Source organism: Solanum pennellii, chromosome 1 (genome assembly GCF_001406875.1).
Source record: "Solanum pennellii chromosome 1, SPENNV200".
Lineage (NCBI taxonomy): Eukaryota > Viridiplantae > Streptophyta > Magnoliopsida > Solanales > Solanaceae > Solanum > Solanum pennellii.
Window position 1 is genome coordinate 99,453,767 of NC_028637.1, and position 24,456 is coordinate 99,478,222.

The 24,456-nt window shown below is 29.1% G+C and overlaps 3 protein-coding genes across 3 annotated transcripts; all 3 read left to right on the plus strand.

The window, feature by feature from the left end:
• The first annotated feature begins 2,972 nt into the window (after positions 1–2,972).
• LOC107001719 (sugar transporter ERD6-like 5) lies at positions 2,973–6,736 on the plus strand. Its single transcript, XM_015199694.2, has 18 exons — positions 2,973–3,119; positions 3,587–3,649; positions 3,806–3,895; positions 3,971–4,030; positions 4,125–4,190; positions 4,273–4,338; positions 4,416–4,491; positions 4,573–4,637; positions 4,758–4,850; positions 4,973–5,053; positions 5,154–5,238; positions 5,333–5,376; positions 5,450–5,512; positions 5,597–5,656; positions 5,735–5,785; positions 6,106–6,165; positions 6,250–6,364; positions 6,472–6,736. Exons 1-18 carry the CDS (start codon positions 2,973–2,975, stop codon positions 6,582–6,584), a joined length of 1,398 nt encoding a protein of 465 aa, XP_015055180.1. The 3' UTR covers positions 6,585–6,736.
• A 7,022-nt stretch (positions 6,737–13,758) lies between these two features.
• On the plus strand, positions 13,759–16,995 carry LOC107013289 (phosphoglycerate mutase-like protein AT74H). The gene is made up of 2 exons (XM_015213238.2): positions 13,759–14,385; positions 16,344–16,995. Exons 1-2 carry the CDS (start codon positions 13,839–13,841, stop codon positions 16,769–16,771), a joined length of 975 nt encoding a protein of 324 aa, XP_015068724.1. The 5' UTR covers positions 13,759–13,838; the 3' UTR covers positions 16,772–16,995.
• A 5,564-nt stretch (positions 16,996–22,559) lies between these two features.
• Positions 22,560–23,770, plus strand: LOC107014403 (phosphoglycerate mutase-like protein AT74). Its single transcript, XM_015214299.2, has 2 exons — positions 22,560–23,088; positions 23,283–23,770. The coding sequence occupies exons 1-2, from the start codon at positions 22,620–22,622 to the stop codon at positions 23,666–23,668; spliced, it is 855 nt and encodes a 284-aa protein (XP_015069785.1). The 5' UTR covers positions 22,560–22,619; the 3' UTR covers positions 23,669–23,770.
• The last annotated feature ends 686 nt before the right edge of the window (positions 23,771–24,456 follow it).

Here is a 24,456-nt window from a genome sequence, read left to right on the forward strand (position 1 = left end):
ACTATTTAACGAGGTGAGGATTTTATATCAACCTCCTGTCCTTTCAGCACCACTATTAATAGGTGAATGACTTTTAAGACATAAAAACTCGACGAATCCATAAATTATTGTCATATTTAAGTTTTTTCTACCAAACAAAATATTAAGACGACTTAATTTGAATACTCAAAACTTTTATGTAGAATTTTTTCATTCACTTATATGATTAGCACACAATAATCATATAATTACTATATATATATATTTTAAGCAAGACACAATTAATTAACAGGAGTTTGAGTCATAGTATATAATATAATAACCCAATAGACTTACCTTATTGTCAACAAAAACAGTTGTCATCTTATAAATATTTGATGAATCATATTCGAAGCTTTCAAAATCGCTCGTCGAATCTAACAATGACAAAAATAAAAAATGACAAAATTATCTAAAATTTGCAAGCAAACAAGACATTTTCTTATTAAAATTACATTGAACTCTTTTTATGATATTGAAACGTAAAGTAATAATCTAAATTATTTAACTATGTGTTTATGATAAATAATTGTATCTACGAGAAAAACGGTGAGTAGAAAACCTAACAAATTATTAATATGCATCCACGTATATAACGCGGAAATTTGTATACATTTTTTAATGATATCCACTTTAAAAAAAAAAATAAAATTGAGGGATATATTATTTGCCCCTTTCAACACAATATTCTTTTGTGGACAATTTTAAATCTACGGATCGATACATTTATATTCAAATAGTAATAAAAGTATTATTTCTCAGATCTAATGGTCAGGTTAAAGTATTATATGAAAGTTACTCTTTTAATTATTTTTGAGAATTTCTTTCACCTTGCAACCACTGAATAATAAATCACTTCATCAATAAATTGTAAATCCTTAGAACCACGGTCTCCATACTTGACCAAATTTTGTTAGACATTTAATTTTATATATGCAATTGAAAAAAGACCTAACTAATTTGCAAGAGTAAAATAAATAAACGTGATTGCAAAAAATAGAATGAAATCACAACATTAATTCCACAGTTCATAAGAATTTTATGTATTAAAAATGAATCCTACATTGTTTTAAAGATTAAGATTGATAAATTTACCTCGAACAGGACTCCAGTCCATAGATATACCCATTTCCAAATGAATTTTGTTGGCCTAATAAAATAACCACATAGATTTTACTTAGCTTGAAATTGAAAGAAAATAATATATAAATACACACAAATATTTAATTAATTTTACTTTAAATTTTATAAAATAGACAAATAAAGAGAAAGAGAGGAGGATATGCAATTGAAAATATTGGAATTACCTTCACAAAAAAGTTTATTGAATAAAGAAAAGTGAGTGAGTTACATATTCACGAGCTTTATACTAAACGACAGTACTATATATTTAGTTAAAATTATACTAATTTTAATTATTACAAATGAAATACATTAAAGGAATAATCATTAATAAATGTATTAAACAAAAAATATTAATAGATTCATCTAAATATAAATTTGAACAAATTAAAAGGCATATGATGAGATGATATGATAAATTAATTATATTTTTACTATTTATGGTGTTTTAGTGTGAACACGTTATTTTAAGACAATTTAATTAATGGATTAGAGAATTTGGATATTATCTACATATAATATTAGCCATATGTAATTATGAAGTTTGACTGATTTTCTTTAAAACTTGACCAATATATTCAACGTATATATTTAACTTTTTACGTTATAATATAATGGGGGGTTGACGTGGGGATGGGGTAGTTGAAATATATATATTTTAACATAATGACGATTGACGAAGTTACATTTTTTACTTTAAAAAATTAAAATATAAAGAAATTGATCTACGAAAAAGATAAAAATAGTCACTTTTTTTATTATTCAATAAATAAATAAAAATGTTTAGTTTTTATTTTATGGAGAGAATATTTATTTGTCTTATCTTAGATCTAAAAGCATATACTCTCTAGGACAAACCATCTAAAAGAAAGTGATTTTTTTTAATGTAGTATTCTTTTCAAATACAGTATCAACTTCTTACTATTTTTTTTAAGTGATAGTAATGTTTGATTCATTAATTAGTTTGTTCATATTTTGAAATTTTTTTACATAATAATGAATATTAGTGTCGCAGGAGCATGATTGAGTGATTGGAGGTAAATCTCCTAAGTAGAAAATTTAGAATCGAATTTAGATTTCTTTTACACACCAGAGCTTATCGTATAAAAGTTTTCTAAAATGATCATTTTATCAAGACATTTGATTAATTGATTTTGATTAGTTATCAAACTTAATTAATTAGAAAAGACTTTAGGTCTTTAGCTTATACAATCATATATACAAAAATATAAAAATTCCTTTTGGAAACGAAGGGCCGTGATACTGGTGGTCACATGTCTATTTTTTCTTCCTAACAAAAATAATAAATTGTTATATATTAAGTAGAATTGCTAAAAGTTATTTAATTAACATAAAAATAAAAAATGTTAATACATAATATTATTATATCTATTATTTACGTAATTTCTAAATATTATTCTATTCATCTCAACTCATATAATGCATTTTGAGATTCAAATAAATTTATTTTTTATCATAAATTTTTATATATATATCTATTAAATATTTTAAATTATACATCATTTACAAATATATAAATTCTTTTTTAAAAAAAAATTTAAAAATTTCAAAGTAATAAATTCTCATTCGGAATCAAGCCAAATAACATATGGAAAGAGTAGAGCCGCAGCCTATATCTGACTAAGCAAATCTTGGACAATAACTGACGTTTGATATTTATTTTTAAAAAATTCATTGTATCCGTGAAGATGAACACAACCAGAGAGAGCAGCTGTACTTTTATATAGGATGATTCATCTTGACAACAAAAATCAAAATAATATATTTTTTGAGAAATTAAACTTAGTTTAGTTAAGTATAAGGTTAATTAGATGGAGAGGCCAGAAAGAATAGAAGATGGATTTACAACCACTGATCCTTTGCTTTCTACTGGTGGTGATACTCCGGCACCGCCCACACTCGCCGTCGTATTCAGCACCTTGGTTGCCGTCTCCGGCTCCTTTGTTTTTGGTTCTGCTGTAAGTTCAGTTATTGCTTTTATGACTTTAATTTGGAAGAAAATATGTAATTGGAAGTGTCATGATTGGCTAAAGAAAAAACACTTAATTGAATAATTAAGTATTTCTCATTTTGAGAATAAATGAGAATATTATCGATCGATCCTGCTTAAGATTATGTTTTTGAACAAATTAAAAAGTAACACACTTGAGTAAGTGTAATAGAATTTATCAAATGTAAATTTGTAACACTGTTTTGGATGGAAGGGTCCACTCTTTCACTGGTTCTACTCATAAATTATTCTACTTTTTTGTTCTTGTTTTTTATACCCCTGGATTTTCTTATGGTATAATTATGAACCCCTGAAGTTTCTGAGTATTACACCATGCTTGTGAAGTTTTTAATATGCAAGAAGTTACCTTGATTAAGGTTTTATAGTTTCACTGTTGTCCTTTTAATATGTTGTCTGTTGTCTATTCATATGCAGGTGGGATTTTCTTCACCCGCTCAGAATGGGATAATAAAGGATCTTGGCCTCTCTGTGGCAGAGGTAAGTTCTAACATTAGCCAAAGAGGAAATTGTGTGTGTTATATATATATATATATGTGTGTGTTTACGCGCGCTGAGACAACATTTTTTGCTTACTTATAAATGGAGTACTTAAATGAATTTATGGTCTTGTATGTACTATTTTACAATTTTCAGTACTCTGTATTTGGTTCAATATGGACAATTGGAGCGATGATAGGTGCTGTAATGAGTGGGAAACTAGCTGATCTTTTCGCCCGTAGAGGTGTAAGTTTTCAGTTTGTTGGTTAAACATCTTCACTAAGTTTAGTACATTTTAATTATTCATGTCTGATCATGCAGGCAATGGGCTTCTCTGAGTTGTTTTGTCTTTTGGGATGGCTTGCAATTATTTTTGGCAAGGTGTATATTCATCTTAACCTGCCTTTCAACTTTTATGATATAGTTGTTCTGTCTAGATCAATTTTATTTTTATATTGTTTGTGATCATCAACAGAATGCTTTGTGGCTTGACATTGGGAGGTTGTTAATGGGATATGGAGTTGGCATTATTTCTTATGTGGTAAATATTTACACCGAGCGTTTATTGAACATGTTTAATATATTACATTATAAATGACTCTGCTGTTGTTTTCCATGCATAGGTACCTGTATATATAGCGGAAATAACACCTAAGAATCTCCGAGGCGCATTCACAACTGTTAATCAGGTAATCCAACAGTTCTGGTTTTCATTCTTTGTTTTATGGTGACAGCTGATCGTCTTTGTATGCTTTTGATGCTTCAGCTAATGATATGCTGTGGAGTATCACTTATGTATGTAGTTGGAGTAATTATCAACTGGCGTCTATTGGCTGTGATTGGTAAATTTTTTCTTTCTTTTTCTTTGTGAAAGCCTCTTGCTATGGGCATGTTTATTGATCCAAAGTAAAACATAATTCCAGGAGCTATTCCCTGTATAATACAGCTTTTGGGCCTGTTTTTCATACCGGAGTCTCCGAGATGGCTGGTAAGATTGTATAACTTAATCAAATCACAATCAGGTTCCGATGTATTCAGAATGATAAAAATTGCATTTCATTTACAAGAAACTGAAGTTGAAGCTGGCCGGAGATGTTTTTGTTGACAGGCTAAGGCTGGCCAGTGGAAAGAGTGTGAAGCTTCTCTTCAGCGCCTTAGGGGGAAAGACGCCAATATATCAGAAGAAGCTGCTGAAATAAAAGTAAATTTCTGAATTTCCATAAGTGAAAGCATTGTATTATCTCTTATATTTTGTTTCATTACGATATTTGTATGATTGGTAAGATAAACAATGCTTAATTTGTATCATCTCACGACTTACAGGAGTACACAGAAACACTTCAGAAACTTTCTGAGGCTAAGCTAGTTGATTTGTTCCACAAGAAATATGCACATTCTCTTATAGTAAGACAACGTAACCTTGCGTTTTCTCTTACTGAAAACAACTAATCTTTTAACCTATTTGATTAATAATGTTGTTATTCTTGTCTGTCAATTTATCCAGGTTGGAGTGGGATTAATGGTATTGCAACAATTTGGAGGGGTCAATGCTATTGCATATTATGCAAGTTCTATTTTTGAGTCAGCTGGTGTGTCATGTTCCTATACAGTTGGTGTTTCAATAGTTGCTTGTTAATAAAAGATAAAATGAAATTTCAGTATCTGAATTGCAAAATATATCAGGTTTTTCTGGTAGGGTTGGTTCAATTGCAATGGTAGTTGTACAGGTAAATAATCTCGACACACTAAATCAATTATGAGTTTGCTGCATCAGATTTTGAGTCTTTTTGTGATCTGCAGATCCCAATGCAAGTTTTAGGAGTACTGTTGATGGATAAATCAGGAAGGCGTCCACTACTTATGGTAAACATTAATTACTTGAAATCCTTTTTTATTAATGTTAAAACTTTTCCTATAACGATTAATTGTTATTATGGTTTTCTCCAGGTATCTGCTGCAGGGACATGCTTGGGTTGTTTCCTTGTAGGATCGTCATTCTTACTACAGGTTTTACATTTGAAAAATCCATGTCTTACAAGTGTTCTGCGTCGGGTTCATTTTCTGATAAAATGTACTTCTTCACAGGATCTTCAACTTTGGAAGTCTAGTCCCTTTTTGGCACTTGTTGGCATACTGGTAATGCAATTTCATCTTGTCATGCGTTTACCCTGGATGATTCTGTATGTAACACTATTTGGATCTACCTGAAAATTACCCTGCTACTTTCGATTTATCTTCATTACTCAAAATCATTCAATCAACTATATATCTCTCTATTGCAAATTAGTTGAGGTTGACTATGAAATATACTGGTATGCAATTTTCATTCTTTTATGCGATCATGCTGGATCTTTCTTTACGTAACATCATTACATCTGCTGGGAATCAAGTCTAGCTTTACATCATGCTAGATTAATGTTGTGAATCAAATATATATGTTTGGTAACTGCTGCCAGGTCTTTACTGGATCTTTCTCATTAGGCATGGGAGGTATACCGTGGGTAATTATGTCCGAGGTTTGTATCTCTCAAGCTTACCTCATTAGTTCTAAATGTCTACAAAAAATCAACACTAACTTAAGCTTACTGATTATATCTCAGATATTTCCCATAAATGTCAAAGGTTTAGCTGGAAGCTTAGTGACAGTAATCAACTGGTTCGGTTCTTGGATCGTCTCATATTCGTTCAACTTTCTTATGCTATGGAGCTCTGAAGGTACTGTGTTGTCCATCAATATCCATTACTGGAATCCTGAGTATGTTTGTCACAGTGGTGCTAATTCAAATTTATTGCTCAAAGTGTTATGTTTATTGGTGTTTCAGGAACATTCTTCATATTTTCAGCAGTATGTGGTGTAACTGTTATGTTTGTGGCAAAGCTGGTTCCAGAGACCAAAGGCCGTACCTTGGAAGAAATACAATCCTCCATGACATGACCAATGAATTCTAGTGATTTATTATGTAAGAAACTGAGGGTCTTTGGATCCGCTTAAAAGATGGTCAAACCTACTTTTAAATCAGTTTTATATTATCATTATCAAATTCACATACATAATAAACATCTCTTCATACAGAAAACCTAATACTATAAGCCCCGGATGTTTTAAATATAATAAGTGGATAATATTGTCTCACAAATTTCATTAATATGAAATATAAAAAGTATTAATTAGGTTGTAGATTTTGATGTATATCTATTAGATTGTAATTGTCCGAGGTCAACATTAAAGCTCAACTAAATCTAAAATCGTCCGGAGAGAATAAATTGCTTCATAATAAAGTGAAGTGTGTTTAGCATGGGGTGAGTTATGATCAGAAAAATCCTAAAATGTCATCAGTAAAATAAGTCACTTTTCGGAAAATACTGATTCTTATATTTATTCAGTACTTTACTATACATAAGAGTATATACAACAGAGAATAAACATTTATTAGTTCAAAATTGTATCTCTCTAATCTAAACTTCATATATTTAAACTCATTGAAAACTTATTTCCCATGATTTTAAGAGAAAAAGATAGAAGATTGTTGTAAAACAAGAGAAGAAGAGAAGAAGAATATAAGACAATAAAGGAATAATATAAGCTATCTTTCTTTTTTTCAAGTGTATTAACATAATCTATTTATAGAATTACATTGACGAATACCAAAGGTTGTCATAAACATTATATTAAACCGTGAGTATTACTACCCATTATGGAGGGAATAAAGTTAGGAGTTATCCTCATCCATTTTACCACATTATCAATAACATTACTATCAATAGAGGATGAAATTAACCTAGGAGTTATGGTCATCCATTTGATCACGTTATCAACAATATTACTATTCTTTACCTAAGAGTTATGATCATCTATTTAACCACTTAAATGATTTACGACAAAAATAACTCGTGAGGCGTATAATATATACATAATAGTGGATTGAAGAGCCATGCTAGAGGTGACGAAAGGGGAAGTGGATATTATATAGGGAGGAACTTAAAATAGAGGTACACCATACACGAACACAAAATGTGTCAACTTGCTCCCTATTTTATTCCTTATTATATAATACTAATCATATTATTAATCAATATTATCTTAATTAATGCATGTATGGTCACTAATTACTATATTAGCGAACTTAAAATTAAAGACTTTGAGTGCATCAATATCAATATTATCTTAATTTAGACATAGCTCATTAATGGCTCAAATATACTCTAAGCTTTATGTTCCCTATTATTTTCCATCAAATTTATATAGTACACCGTATTAATATTAGAGGTAAATTCAGAATTTTATAATTTTTTATCATATTTTACGTAATACACTAGTATTAGTTGGAAACTCAAAATCTAAAGATTTTGGTGTATCAATATCGATATCATCTTAATTTAGGTATAGATATTAATAGCTCAGACTCTATCAGCTAAATTTAAAATAATTATTTTTTTTAAAAGAAAAAAGTGAAATAGGACACTAACTGAATTCAAACCTGATTCACAGATATATCCTTGCTTGTACCAGCGACAATACTTTCTACCTGTTTTCCAAAATCAATGTTTTAATAGGTGGGCGTGTGAGGCGAGACGTTTTATATAGTGCGGGGCTAGATATAAGTTTCGCGGCACGGGGCGTAAGTTTCATGAATCTACCGGGCGTAATCTCATGTATATTCAATTTTATATTTTTGTTATTAATAAAATAAGCAAAAATAAACTTTTCAATGATTCATGATTTTTATTTGAGATAAGTATTAATAATCGATAATGAAGAAAAAAGTAAATATTATTATTTGAGAAATATCATTACATACTAAAAAGATTAATTTAAAAAAACGTTCAAGCGTACGTTTTTACACCCAGAACTTATATTTTTATGTTCAGAACTTACGTCTTATGATCTACGTTTTTAATTTACACTCTAAAACGTTTTTAATACACTCCACCTCAAGACTCACTATAAAAATATTTTTAAAAATATTGTTCAAAATAATTAATTATATACAATATATTACACATAATATTTTTCAAACTTAACGATCAAATCACATGAATCTGCCTCTGTCAGTATTATTATTCGATCAAGGATGAAAAAAAAAAAAAGAGGATGAAAAATGGGACCCAAATTAAAAGAGAACCGAATGGTAACCTCAGCATCCTGATTCCAGCTCATTTCTTCGTCTTGCTGGCCCTCTTCCCGCCACATTTTCAGCTTCTCACCAATTTATCCTCAATAATATCATACATTATTTATTTATTTATATATAAATGTTTTATCACAATTTTTGTTCTTTCTTTTTCAAGAATGTTATGTAACGCTTTCTCCTACCATTTGTTATGTTTATTTTATATGATTATCGAAGTTGAGTTTTTCCCAAAAATAGTTTATCTATTTTCAAAAGATGTATGTATCAACCAATTCTGAATCATATCTCTGGAGTTATTATTATTATTTATTAACAAAAGAAATAAAACTAATTTTTCCTTTTTAAGGGGAATCTTCCAAATAGTTGATAGATTATTCGAATCTAGGAGGATTTGTTTTCAAAAAATGGGGAATGTGTAAATGCAACTGGTAGTACAACAGTCAAAATTATTCATATAATAATACTAATAATAATATATTCATTGTGGATAATAATTCCTGCGAATTGTAGTCTTCACCTAAATTTACAATTATTTCCGAAACTACCTTTAAATAAGTTTCCTAATTTGTATGTCCTAAAACAAGGTCAGAGCCCACGGGAACTATTTTTTCCGCTCAATTTTAATTATCATAATTTTTTTTAGAGTTAAATTATAAAAACTGAGTAATATTTTATAATATATTTTTTTGTCATGTTGATATTAAAAAAAATTATAAATTATAATGCTTTTCATATAATACTTAAATATTTATTATTATTTTTTTAAAAAGATAAATTAATATAATTTTAAAAGCTAATAAAAATTATTTTTTATAAAATAAAATATGATAATTAAAACTGAACGACCGACTGGGTACATAATATACATATTTTCTAATTGGTTCAGAGTCTGTGGCTATGTGGATTCCCAAACATCAATAATTTATTAGGTGAGATTTTTTACAAAATTATTTATTTAGAGTCTCTCAAAAGGACGGACATTATTTGCAATCGTCACTCCCAGCTGTAATCGATGTTTCATTTTAAGGGTCTAATATACCCCTCAACTTTGTCGTTTAGAGCTGATATACCCCTTGTTATGAAAGTGGCTCATATATACCCTACTTGTAAACAAATGGCTCACATATACCCTTTTCCTCTAACGGAAATGAAAAAATAATAATTTTAATCTAAATTTTTATTATTTTTTTAGAAAAAATATAATCCCATATAAGTAAATTTAATCTTCGTCAAACATATTTTTTTGACTTTTTTTTGCTTCAATGACTAATTTATAATTATTATTTTGATAATCAAATTTATTTATGTTTCACTAATATTCTTGTAAAACTTATTGTAGATGACCAAATTTTTTCTTCGAATACGAAATTAAATTACAATATACACAAAAAAATAATTTATTTTTTTTCTTTGAACTAAGGAATGAAAGAAAAAAATAAAATAAGAATAAGAAACTCAAATAATTATTATAAAAGAAGTCAAAAAATAATTTATGTATGAAAAAAATTTAAATATACCTTGAACTTTGATAGAAGAATCATATATACCCCTAAATAATTTTTTAATAAAGATTAGAAGTAATAAATATAAATTTAAAACTAAGTTTTTAACTTCCGTTAAATGAAGGGTATATGTGAGCCATTTTGTAACGGCAGGGGTATATGTGAGCCGTTTGTATAACGGTAAGGGCATATATGAGCCACTTTTATAACGAGGGGTATATCAGCTCCAAATGACAAAGTTGAGGGGTATATCAGGCCCTTTTCCCTTTTTTTTTTATAATTTCTCATACACCTAAATAATAATATGGAAAGAGACTATTCAAATTTATTTTTTTCTTATTTCATAATGTTAACAAAAATATTATCCATGGAAAACCTAAAACTTTATTAGTATGTACTCTTCATGTAAAAATGTAAAGTTTTATAAAATGCTAATATAGAATAATATAGAAAAATAATTTTAGGAAAAAATTTATTGTTAATAAAGAGATAATTATAACATAAAACGTTATGATAAAAATTGTTGTGAGGAGAGGTCATCCTTTTTTTAGATAATATTTTATAGAAATTTGTATGGCAGGAATTGGTGCAGACAAATAAAATGAAAATATTGGGCTAATAAATTATTAAACAAGTTCCAAGTCTCGATGCCGTTACCCTGCCACAAAATTATAGACATCCTTCTCTTTAGCCATATCTGTACTGTGCGGACGTCCATAATACCTCTATCTTCTTTTTATTTTCTCATTTTATCCTCCCACTATATGTTATACATTTATTTTTTTTCAGAATATTTATAATAAAAGTTTAATGACGTAATATATATGAGATGGATATAAAAGTAAGACTTGATATGCAGTGGCGGAGTTCATAGTTTTATTTAGAGTGTCTAAAAATAATAGTATGTGAATATTAAAAGAAAACAAAAAAATATAGTGTAATTTGAGATTCAAATCTAAAATTTTTTCATTCAGATAGACACTCATTACTATTGCGTTAAAGACATAATTTTTATTAAGGACACTTTTAAATACATATCATTTAAATATATAATTTAATATATATATACATTATAATTTTTTAATAAAAAGTGTCCAATTCAACACCGAGGGTGGCTATAGCTCTGCCCTGTTGATATGCATGTCATTTTAAAAAAAGAAAGTTTCTATATTATGAAAAAACAAATTGACCATAATGTCACTTACTTGCTGTATTAGTGCAGGCATAATAAGTGAAAGNTCCATTGTTGACAAATTAAAAATTGAAGATTCAACTTGAAATATGATTAACATTATAATAACTTCACATTTTATATTTTGTTTTGACTTTGACATAAATCGCGTTTCATAAACTATATATACTTTTACTTTTAATTTGTTTTTAGGAAATGTTCCAATTGAGCAAATCTTATCCTCTTTTAATTTCTTCGGTCTTTAATTATTTGTCCTTTTCCTTATTTATTTTTAACAAATTAAAAATGACATATTTCTTAATTTATTATATTCTTAATTAATTAATTAATTTAAAAGGTAAAATTTTAATTTATTCACTTCATAATTAATAGAAGTAAAATAACTTATTTTTTAATTAATATGTCAATGTAAAAATTAATAAATAATTATGGACAGACGCAATCTTCTAACTAGTCACTATTCTCATTCTGTTTTTTTATGCCCCCTAAGGTTGCAAATTATCCATTATTTTTGCACATATTCATTTGGTCAAAATATGTAGAGTTTTGACTTTTTATTATTTTTCTTCATCTAATGAGAAGCTCCTAAATAATCAACTTTTTGGTACGGTTTCACATTTTTGCTTAATTTAATAGCATTACATTACTTGCACAAAAAAGGAGCACAACAGCTGCCAAAGAGGCTATATTTATCGGATAAAAACTAAAAGGACTCCTGCCGACTTAGACTACTTTTAAAAAAATGATTTTTTTTTCTTGATGTGTTTTTTAAAATATGATTTTTTTTAACAACAATTTAGTTTTAGTTTTCGACATATTTAAAGGTATATATATATAGGGTTTGTCGAAAATAAATTTAAATATAGGTGATTTGCTTGATCTGTCTAAAATTTTAAGGATCGGACTCAAGATTATTTGAATTGGATTCAATCTCAATCCTCTAGCATAATCCACTTGAAGTTACTCAACTCTAAGATTCTTGGAGGCTACTCAACTCTAAATCCTAGTTCACGCATATATAAAAGATACTAAGTTCTCTTAAAAGACATCTCTAAAATTTCATAAAGAGATTAAGATCTCGAATATTCCACAAAAGTCATGGAATATTCATATAGAGATCAAATCTAAATCATCCTAGTTCCGAATCATGGATAAATCTTAAGAGAGTAGAATCAAGGAAATTGTACCCGCAATTGATCTTGATCAATAAAATCATGTTTCTTCAAATTTTATTTGTGTGGTTTATTTATTTTCTATATGTTTAAAATTTGTTGCAAATAAATTGACACGCCTAGTGGGACTAAATCTGCGCTTCATCTCTTCTCTCTTAAATCAAATATGAAAATCTGAAGCTGCAAAGGTCGAAGAATAAGTACTTCAAGCCTCGTCTTTAAGTTTCATCAAGTCTACACTCCGTCAAGCCTTGAAGCGGGGACATTTGTAAACGTTGAAATTTTGTGGGACTCTACAACATGCGTTCAATTCGAGTTGGGACTCTACAAATTGTGTCCGACTCAGATTAGGATCTTAAAGGCTACTCAACCCTGAACTCGAGTTCATCCTAGTTCGAGAAATACGCCTCTAACGGTCCTTGAATCATAGATAAATCTTAAGAGAGTAGAATCAAGGAAATTATACCCGCAATCTATCTTGATCTTTATTCAGATTTTATTTGTGTGGTTTATTTATTTTTCATATGTTTAAAATTTGTTGCAAATAAACATCTTTTAGGGTTTATCTATCCATTTGTTACTTTTATTTTAAAAAAATCTTGAGCTAAAATTCAAATTATGATTATAAAAGTTAAATATCAATATTTTAAATTATTGATATTGGTCGGGTCAAAAATTGGAGGGGGGATCAAGACCCAACTCGTTATTTAGCCCATTTGAGCCAAAGTAAATGATCCAACTCGACTTCTATTTCAATCCATTTTAATATTTTCAATTTCAATCCAACCCACCCATTTAACACTCCTAAGTATATTATTTTAAAATATTTTAGTAACATTTAAATTTAAAAATCTTACTTATTTTCTTAAACATTACATAAATCCAACTAAATGAAGGAAAGTCACCCAAACGACAATCTATTTTATTTATAAACATTTGATCATATACTTTTGAATAAGTTTTTGTGCGAGTTTTGAATACTCTCTCTATTTAATTTATATGATTCGCTTTCCTTTTTAATTATTTTTAAAAATCGCATAATTATTATCTAGAAATGGCAAATAGAACGCGAAGTTGAAAATCCCACGTTCAGAAATTCAAATTCAAATGTTAATGAAGCACGTTCCCATTTCCAGCAATAAACAAAAGCGGCTCCTGACAACTCTATAAATTCTTAACCAATCACCATTAATGGGGATCCATTTCCAAAAAACCTTCAAATTCAGTACCCACAATTTTTTTTACAAAACAATACGAACCATGATAAACAGCACAACTGAAAGCACAGACGTTCCAACACAAAAGTACCACCTACCAAAGCGTATAATCTTGGTCCGTCACGGCGAGAGCCAAGGGAACAAAGACGATGCAGCATACAGCGTAACCCCAGATTACAAAATCCCTTTGACGGCTCAAGGGATTGAACAAGCAAAACAAGCTGGCTCCCGGATTCTTGATGTTGTTTCCGGCCATGGGTCGTCGGACAACTGGAAGGTTTACTTCTATGTCTCTCCTTACGTGCGCACGCGCTCCACGCTCCGGGAGATTGGCCGGGCATTCCCGAAGAATAGGATGCTTGGGGTTAGAGAAGAGTGCAGAGTTAGAGAACAAGATTTTGGGAATTTTCAAGTCGCTGAGCGTATGAAAGTGATTAAGGAAACTCGGGAGAAATTTGGGAGATTCTTCTATCGGTTTCCGGAAGGCGAATCGGCTGCTGATGTTTATGATCGAGTTTCCCGTAAGAATTTTAATTAGCCAAATACTCTCTCTTTGATTTTGCAATAGATGGAATTTTTATACTTTGAAACCCTATAATTTTGCTATTCTCTTTAGACATGATTTTGTGGCAATGCTACAAACTTCTGAAGGTGTTTCTTATAAATCACATATATCTAGTTCATGCCTGGTGTCTTTTGTTCTGTGTTTAGTCAAAGTCTGTCATATGAAATGCAATAAGAGGGGTCTAATTTTAGGATAGTTTGGAAACAAGAAGATTGTATAAGAATAGGATATATTGTGGAACTTTAGGGGTGAGTAACAATGGATGATGAAAAAACAAAGAAGTTATAATGGATCCTTTAAGAATATTTGAGAGGGGTTTCAGAGATCTTTCTGACATTTTATTTTGCCGCGACTTTGTTACTGTGTCGGGGGATATGGGTGGATACTGGTGTGAGACATTCTCCTAGAAATTACCAATTTGTTGGGGGAAAACCTCTTTTAGTTGTGTGCATTTTGTTCTAACGAAGATGTCTATGGTTTGGCTTAGACCAAGATTAAGTCATGATATAGGTTTTATAATTAGTTATAATGTTTAGGTTGTTATGAGATCCATTATCTTTTGTCGCCACTCAAAGGCAAGATTGTCTTTCAGTGTGTCCTGGATCTTGAGATTTGTGTGTTACACTCTGTTGGTGGTAGTAATTTGCCTTCTTGATGTCCACATAGAAGTAGTTTAACAACATTGGAGTTTTTAGCTAGCATTAGAACAATAAATCATACTAAAAGTTAAAGAAGGTGCATTTAACTGCAGCCAGTGCCCAATATGTTGTTCATATTGCTGAAAGAAGGCCAAGACTTAATTTGCTACAGTTGGATTCTTCCTTTGGTGCACTGGTCTGCATTCTCAGTTCTCACACACCTTTCGATATGATTGAAGCTTTGGGTCTTGCCACAACTTTGCTCGTGTCGTTCAATTTTTCAGTTTTTTCTATTGATTGACATCAACTGTTATTCCAATTGAAAGTAAGATGCAATCTTTCAGTAATCGTTAATTAAATGGATAGAACTAACAGTCTGAAACTTCAAGTTAGGATAAGAATAAGATCAAGTAGTCTGCTTTCAGCATAAGCAAGTTGGTAAAACATGATGACATAATGGAAGTTTTAGTACTATTTTACATCAGGACCGAATTAAACGTGCTCGTCTGATTTTTTCTTCTTTTGAAAGGGATTAGAAACTCACATAGCAGTTTGCTCTACAAATCTTAATTTTTGAATTACAATAAATCCTTGGAACAGGATTTATATTGAATCCCAGCCAATATACAGAAAGAACCAAAACCTGTTTCTGCTTTATATCTACTAGGGTAGTAAGTATCTTTTCCAAGGCAGTAGTAAACTCAATCTTATGCTTGATACCGCCGAAGAAATTCATATCTTCATGGCAACAAATCAGTAATATTTTTTACGAGAGAGAAATTCTGAAGGGTGACTTGAACTTATAATACCACCTCTTAAAGGATAGGAGTGTTTTTTCTTCATTACTTAATGCTGGAATGGATTTGAATTCTGTTTTCTGATCCTTGTTCTGCTTATCAAAGGATCCAAGTCTAGTTTAAAATTAAAGTTTGGTTTGTTTATAGCCTTAATCTAAATTATAAGATCTTGTCGGTTAAAACTAATTCAAAAATTTTGAGACCAGAATGAATTTGCTGACTTGAATGGATGATAGTGATATGATTCAAATAATTATTTTATACACATTAGTGATGTAATAAAGACTGATTTCTTTTACATGTGTCCACCAAAAATCCTTCTGTTATGGTAGTAGTTGGTTTCTTTAATTTGTTATTTGAGCAAAATGCAACTGGTTTGTTCAGTGAATTGAATAAATGAGGATACATTTGAATTAAGCTGCAATTCAGAAGAGTGAAGTTTGATACTTAACTTTCATTTGAAAAATTTTGCAATGCAGATTTCCTTGAAACTCTATGGAGGGATGTTGATATGAACAGGCACCATCACAATCCTAATGAGGAGTTGAATCTTGTAATTGTATCTCATGGTCTAGCTAGTCGAGTTTTTCTAATGAAGTGGTTCAAGTGGACAGTGGAACAATTCGAGTACCTAAACAATCTAGGGAATTGTGAGTTTCGAGTTATGGAATTAGGGGCGGGTGGTGAATATAGCCTAGCAGTCCATCATACTGATGAAGAGATGCTAGAATGGGGTATGTCGCCTGAGATGATCGCTGACCAAAAATGGCGAGCTAATGCTAACAGGGGTACTTTGAATGATCATTGCCCTTGGTACCTTGATGCTTTCTTTGACCATTTAGTGGATTCAAATGACAAAAATGATGAAGATGTGAAGTCAAACAACTCGTATCTCCCCTTAGCATGACACCGTTAACATTGCATTCGTTCCAATTCTGCTGTACTGTTCATTTGGCTAACTGATAGAAATGTTTGTAAGCTCTTTTCAAGTTGTTGTTACAATTTTAGGCCCGGAGGCATTATCAGTATCAATTTCTTGTAAATTTGAAACTTCCAATCGTATAACAATAGTTTGACATCAAGGATGAAGTATGAGTTTTGTTTTTGACTGGAAAAGTTATGATTTTTAAACAGGATGAAGATTGGTTTTAGTTTTGAGAAGGTCAAGTTACAAGTTTTAGACCAGTTTTCACTGTTTGAGGTCTGACGAATAATGGAAGGTAATTGCAGAGTTGAAAGGACTTTTGCATTGAAATTCACCTTATCGAGTTCTCGAGAAGTCTAATGCTGAAAACTTTGACCAATGACCATTATTTTGACACGGAATGAAAAACTGTCGATTTATAATTTTTAAATATTTAAATTTTAATTTTAATATATTGAATTGCTTCAAAGCTTATGAGTCGGTTAAACTGACTTGCAAACATTCAAAATACTTATGAGCCAAAAATCAACAAAAAGTCATTAGTAATAAACCTCAACTTATTATCTTTTCAGATTATAAATACTTTTAATTTATTGAGATTTAGGGTAAAATTCCTACTCTTATCCAACATGAAAATTCCAAACTCAAACGATTCGACCAGTACTCATTTTATAAATAAATTTTCAAAAACAAAACTTCTAAATTCATTCCATCACATATACACCATTTATCCTTTTCCTAACGATAATTTCTTTTTATATATATATTTAGTTAGTAAAAAAAGAAAAGCTCCTTATCAACATGTATAATGTTTAATAATTTTCATATATACTTCCCTGGTTGTAGGTTAGTTGAATTTGAATAAAAGGTTCTTTTCAATTAGAAGAACTTTGACTCTACTCATACGCTAAAAGAACGCCGTGTGGGACATCACTCACCTTGAATCGACTTTTAATTACTCTTTAGTCAAGTCTAGTCATTCAATATGCCAAAAAAAAAAAAACATATACGAATTAAAAAAGAGGACAAAAAATGTAAATTGACTTCATTAATTAAGCAAGTCTTTGAATAATGCATTGCATTTATTTTCTAAAAGCTTATGTAAAATAACTGTAAACATATTGTATAATTAATTAAAATGCACATTTTCTTACCTAATGCAAATATAAATGAAAACGTTTCACTCATGCAGTGTAGTTTGTTAATTAATAAGGGAAATGGTCTTTATTATTTATGGTAAATTAACAGAATCGTAATTAATTTTTCGGAAAAAATTAATTAAAAGATGTAACTAACTTGAATATATAATTAGTTCAATTAAGAAGCTTTGCCGTATGTTTAGGGGCACAATATAATTCTCCATGCATGATACGTAAAATTAATCAATATTGCGACAGCTCTCATACTTGTCTACCACAAATAAATAAATAAAATAAAGAGACAGAAGACGCCAACATGAACATGTGGGGGAAGTTACAACTAATCTAAGGATATATCCTGAATTATAGGTTTTGAATTTGAATGTTTAATATAAAATAAGAAAAGGGTCTGATATATTCTTTAATTTTATCATATATATTTCTTGTTATGAAAGTGACTCATGTATACTCATATTTATATACAAATAACTTACATATACCTTTTTCCTCTAATGGAAATGAAAAAAATAATAATTTTAATCTAATTTTTTATTATTTTTTCTAAAAAATCTAATCCCAGTCCCCGCCAAACATATTTTTTTGAACTTTTTTTTATTTCAATGAATAATTTAGAATTATTATTTTGATAATCAAACTTATTTATGTTTCACTAATATTCTTGTAAAATTTATTGTAGATGACCAAATTATTTTCTTCGAATACAAAAATTAAATTACAATATAGACAAAAAAAATAGTTTAATTTTTTTCTTTACACTAAGAATGAAAGAATAAAAATAAAATAAAAATAAAAAAATCAAATAATTATAATAAAAGAAGTCAAAAAATAATTTATGTACGAAAAAAATTAAAATATACCTTGAACTTTGATAGAAAAATCATATATATCCTTAAATAATTTTTTAAACAAATTAAAAGTAAAAAAATATAAATTTAAAACTACTTTTTTAACTTCCGTTAAATAAAGGATATATGTGAGCTTATTTTGTAACGACAGTGGTATATGTAAGCCGTTTGTATAACGATAAAGGGTGTATATGAGCTACTTTCATAACGAATGATATATCAGCTCCAAATGACAAAATTGATGGATATATCAGACCTTTTTCCCATATAAAATTGTCTTTTATAAAAGATATTTATTTCTTAAAATAAATTTTTTTAATATAAATATAAATTAGTCGGACTCCGAAATAATTATCAAGACTCAATTGAAAAAAGAGAGGAACATGTGGGGAAGTTCTTGGAACGTTAAATCTTTGTTCTCTTCAGAATATTTAAGCATTATTGTATATTTGTATTCGCTAGGAGAGCATGTTAAGTTTTACTAGGTCTTTAAAGGATATTTGTAAGGTATATTGTTCGATATAAATTTTGTTTTGTTGGATATATATAAATTATATTCAGTAATATTTTTTTTCTCATTTAATTTATATGATATTTTTTCTGATATATTTATTTCTAATAAAATAGCGTCTTTTTATATTTAAAAGTGTGTTTTATTTTATCACTAATTAAATGAATTATAGATATTAGAAATTATTATGACTTACTTTTAGGGGTGTGCATCGATCGATTCGATTCGGTTTTACATATAATCGGTTCGGTTTATCGGTTTTTGGTTTTAAAATATGCTAACCCAATAACAAACCAATAAGAAATTTTTTATCGGTTTATCGGTTTTTGATGTTATCGGTTCGGTTTCGGTTAACCCAATAAGAANAGTCCCCGCCAAACATATTTTTTTGAACTTTTTTTTATTTCAATGAATAATTTAGAATTATTATTTTGATAATCAAACTTATTTATGTTTCACTAATATTCTTGTAAAATTTATTGTAGATGACCAAATTATTTTCTTCGAATACAAAAATTAAATTACAATATAGACAAAAAAATAGTTTAATTTTTTTCTTTACACTAAGAATGAAAGAATAAAAATAAAATAAAAATAAAAAAATCAAATAATTATAATAAAAGAAGTCAAAAAATAATTTATGTACGAAAAAAATTAAAATATACCTTGAACTTTGATAGAAAAATCATATATATCCTTAAATAATTTTTAAAAAAAATTAAAAGTAAAAAATATAAATTTAAAACTAATTTTTTAACTTCCTTAAAATGAAGGGTATATGTGCTTATTTTGTAACGGCAGGAATATATGCGAGCCGTTTGTATAACGGCAAGGGTATATATGACTCACTTTCATAACGAGGGGTATATCAGCTCCAAATGACACAATATAGGGGTATATCAGACCCTTTTCTCATATAAAATTATCTTTTACAAAAAATGCTTTTTAAAAAAAATAAAATTTATAAATATAAATTAGTCGGACTCCAAAATAATTATCGAACACCCAGTTCAAAAAAGTGAGGAACATGTGGGGAAGTTCTTGGAACGTTAAATCTTTGTTCTCATCAGAATATTTAAGCATTATTGTATATTTGTATTCGCTAGGAGAGCATGTTAAGTTTTACTAGGTCTTTTAAGGATATTTGTAAGGTATATTGTTCCATATAAACTTTGTTTTGTTGGACATATATAAATTATATGTAGTAGTATTTTTTTTCTCTTCAATTTATATGATATTTTTTATGATTTATTTATTTCAAATAAAATGGCACCTTTTTATATTTAAAGTATGTTTTATTTTATCATTCAAGTTTAAGAACTTGTTTAATATTTTACGACAAATTAAACAAGATGGATAACTATTTTTTAAGCCTTGTTTGCAAGGAGAACTTATACTACGCACTGTTCATTTTACGATCTCAACATTTTATAATATGTTAGTTATTAATTATCCGAATTAACACTTATTATATATAATATTATTAGTCATTTATTTAATTGTATACATCTCTTTTATACTGTGCATTGAATATAATCTCTACGGATATTATAGGTCTACGAAGACTCGGATGCTCAGTCAAAGTTGCATCACATTTACACTATACCAAAACAAAAGAACAAATATATATATATGAGAAAATGAAAAATAGTCCCTAAAGTTTATTTAGAATAGTTTTGGTTCTTTAAGTTTACTTTTGATTTCCTCAAATATTTAACTAACTTTAGTAGTTTGATTTGATGAGATATACGAAGAATGTTTTAGTCATAAAATTAAAAAAATCTCATCCAATCCTAAAAACTGCAATATAAAAAACTAAACTAGTTAAAAATTGTACGAAAGAACCCACCAAATTCTAGAAAGAAACCAGAACTTACAAAAATTATACCTCTGAGCGCGATTTCCGCTTTGAAAAACATCTTTTTCACAATTTCCGTCAAATTTTCATTTTAAACATTTTGAATTATTTATTATTGTAACTTCTAACACTTTTTTACGTAATTTATAAATATATAAATTTCATTTCAAAAAAATTAAAAATTTGATACACAAATTTCCTGTCAAACTGTCAGAAAATGAAAAGTGTCACAAAAATTGGGACAAATAAAGTAGTAACTCTTTGCAAACTTAAGGAAGCAAAACAGTTGAAATCATACTTCAGGGACTATTTTGAATTTTTTTCACCTATATAAACAAGCTGAACTTGCTTCATGATATATCACCCATATAACACAAGACATAAATAGANATAACCCAATAACAATAACCCAATAATATTTTATCGGTTTGATTTATTGGTCGGTTCGATTTTTGCACACCCCTACTTACTTTACATTCAAGTTTAAGAACTTCTTTAACATTTCACGATAAATTAAATAAGATGGATGACTATTTTTTAAACCTTGTTTGCAAGGAGAACTTATACTACGTACTGTTCATTTTACGATCTCAACATTTTATAATATGTTAGTTATTAATTATCCGAATTAAAACTTATTATATATAATATTATAAGTCATTTATTTAATTGTATACATCTCTTTTATACTGTGCATTGAATATAATCTCTACGGATATTATAGGTCTACGAAGACTCGGATGCTCAGTCAAAGTTGCATCACTTTATTATTACACTATACCAAAACAAAATAACAAATATATATATATATGAGAAAATGAAAAATAGTCCCTAAAGTTTATTTAGAATAGTTTTGGTTCTTTAAGTTTACTTTTGATTTCCTCAAATATTTAAGTAACTTTAGTAGTTCGATTTGATGAGATATACGAAGTATGTTTTAGTCATAAAATTAAAAAAATCTCATCCAATCCTAAAAACTGCAATATAAAAAACTAAACTAGTTAAAAATTGTACGAAAGAACCCACCAAGTTCTAGAAAGAAACCAGAACTTACAAAAATTATACCTCTGAGCGCGATTTCCGCTTTGAAAAGTATCTTTTTCACAATTCCCGTCAAATTTTCATTTTAAACATTTTGAATTATTTATTATTGTAACTTATAATACTTTTTTACGTAATTTATAAATATATAAATTTCATTTAAAAAAAATTAAAAATTCGATGCACAAATTTCCTGTCAAACTTAAATTGTTTGACTGTCAGAAAATGAAAAGTGTCACAAAAATTGAGACAAATAAAGTAGTAACTCTTTGCAAACTTAAGGGAGCAAAACAGTTGAAATCATACTTCAGGGACTATTTTGAATTTTTGTCATCTATATAAACAAGCTGAACTTGCTTCATGATATATCACCCATATAACACAAGACATAAATAGAGTTGTTTGTGCCTAAATAATGTCTCTCGTCAAAATTCAAAGCAATGGCAATGACAATGACACTCGTTTTCCCAAACGCATAATCCTGGTCCGTCACGGCGAGTGTTCAGCAAACGCGGATATCAATGTGTACGGAACAACTCCAAATCACAAAATTGAACTGACGGAGAAAGGGATTGAGCAGGCCAAGCAAACTGGAATCCGAATTAAGAAACTGATTTCTGAAAATGATACCAATTGGAAGGTTTTCTTCTATGTTTCACCTGCAGAGCGAACGAGACGGACGCTGAGAGAGATGGGTGGATCGTTCCCAAAGAGGAGAGTGATGGGTGTGAAGGAAGAGTATAGGCTGAGAGAATTGAATTTTGGAAACTATCATGACCCTGCAAGTATAGGAAAGATTAAGAAGGAACGAGTAACGTATGGGAGGTTTTATTATAGAGTACCTGGTGGTGAAACTGGGGCTGAAGTTTATGATCGTATATCAAGTAAGTTTGAATTAATGATCAAAAACACGTTTTCTTTCTCGAATTTTATGCCCTAATTTGTTTCCTTTTTCTACTTAAATGATAACCAACTCATACTTCAAATTGGAAAACAGAACAATCAATATATGTTATGTTATGTAGAGATATGATTATAATTACCTTAGTATAGTAACCTATATAATAACAATATGTAGGTTATCTTGAATGCTTGAGGAGGGACATAGAAATGAAAAAGTTTTGTCACGAAGAAACCAACATCATCATCGTTACCCATGGACTGTCCAGTCGGATCTTCCTCATGAAATGGTTCGACTGGACAATCGAGCAATTTGAGGATCTCAACAGGATGAAGACGAGTGAATTTCAAGTGTTGCAATTAGGTCATGGTGGGGAATACAGCCTAGCATTTCATCACGATGACAAGAAACTTGGCGAATGGGGACTATCTCCTGATATGATAGAGGATCAAAAATGTAAAGCTTATGGTCCTACTGGAGTTAAATGGCAGGGAACTTGTCATTCGTATCCTTTCATGGATTGTTTTGCAGAAGATTCAGAGGATGAGAATACTGTTATGTAAATTAGCACTAGTTAGTTATTAAGGTGTATGAATAAAATTGATGTAATTGGATTGTTATTAACTTAAAAACTCCCTCTCTGTTTTAGCCTTCGTTTATTATTATTACGTCTCTCTCTTGTCTTACTTCTATTTATTACTCTTTAAGACCGTGCTAAGTTAATATTGAATAAATAAATATTGATGAATAAGTAAAAATGAACGTGAAATAAACTTAAGCAATATTTATTTTGAAAATGGATAGGTTTCAACTTTTCACATTTGCTTTACTAATTAGGATTATTATGAGGTCAACAAATTCTGTTGTCCTCTTTTTTCTTTTTAAAATATTAAATTTGTTTGCGTGGATTTGAATTTGAAAGAGTTAGCCATGATTGTTACTCTATTTTATTTTATTTTTTGCTTTCTATACTTTTTTATACTTTAGTTTTGAAAGATACATATTATTTCAATTCCTTTTCCCTTTCTTTTATGTCATTATTATTTCATTTTATCCGTCTGAATTCTCATTCCACAAATCACATATTTGTTAGGACTAGTTACACTGGCTCTCAATATATTCCCATGGGACAAGGATTCCTTCAACATAAAATTCGACAAGTCCCCCTAGGAACAACACTTTTAACACGGGAATAAGAGGGCCGAATATGCTCTTGAATTATGCGAAAAAAAATAATTTTGCCCTGAGATATGAATTAAACAGTGCATTTTAGAAAAATCTGTTTGTCTGTCCAGTAGGCATCTAGGCTTGGAAAATTCGATGGTTCAAGAAACATAAAAACCTTTTACCC

Excerpts from the sequence above, each read along its gene's own strand:
- LOC107001719 (XM_015199694.2), top strand. The coding sequence starts at position 2,973 with ATGGAGAGGCCAGAAAGAATAGAAGATGGATTTACAACCACTGATCCT. Across the intron at positions 4,031-4,124 it reads TTGCAATTATTTTTGGCAAG|AATGCTTTGTGGCTTGACAT; the intron begins GTGTATATTCAT and ends GATCATCAACAG. Across the intron at positions 4,339-4,415 it reads CATTCACAACTGTTAATCAG|CTAATGATATGCTGTGGAGT; the intron begins GTAATCCAACAG and ends TTGATGCTTCAG.
- LOC107013289 (XM_015213238.2), top strand. The coding sequence starts at position 13,839 with ATGGGGATCCATTTCCAAAAAACCTTCAAATTCAGTACCCACAATTTT. Across the intron at positions 14,386-16,343 it reads TGTTTATGATCGAGTTTCCC|ATTTCCTTGAAACTCTATGG; the intron begins GTAAGAATTTTA and ends TTTGCAATGCAG.
- LOC107014403 (XM_015214299.2), top strand. The coding sequence starts at position 22,620 with ATGTCTCTCGTCAAAATTCAAAGCAATGGCAATGACAATGACACTCGT. Across the intron at positions 23,089-23,282 it reads AGTTTATGATCGTATATCAA|GTTATCTTGAATGCTTGAGG; the intron begins GTAAGTTTGAAT and ends AACAATATGTAG.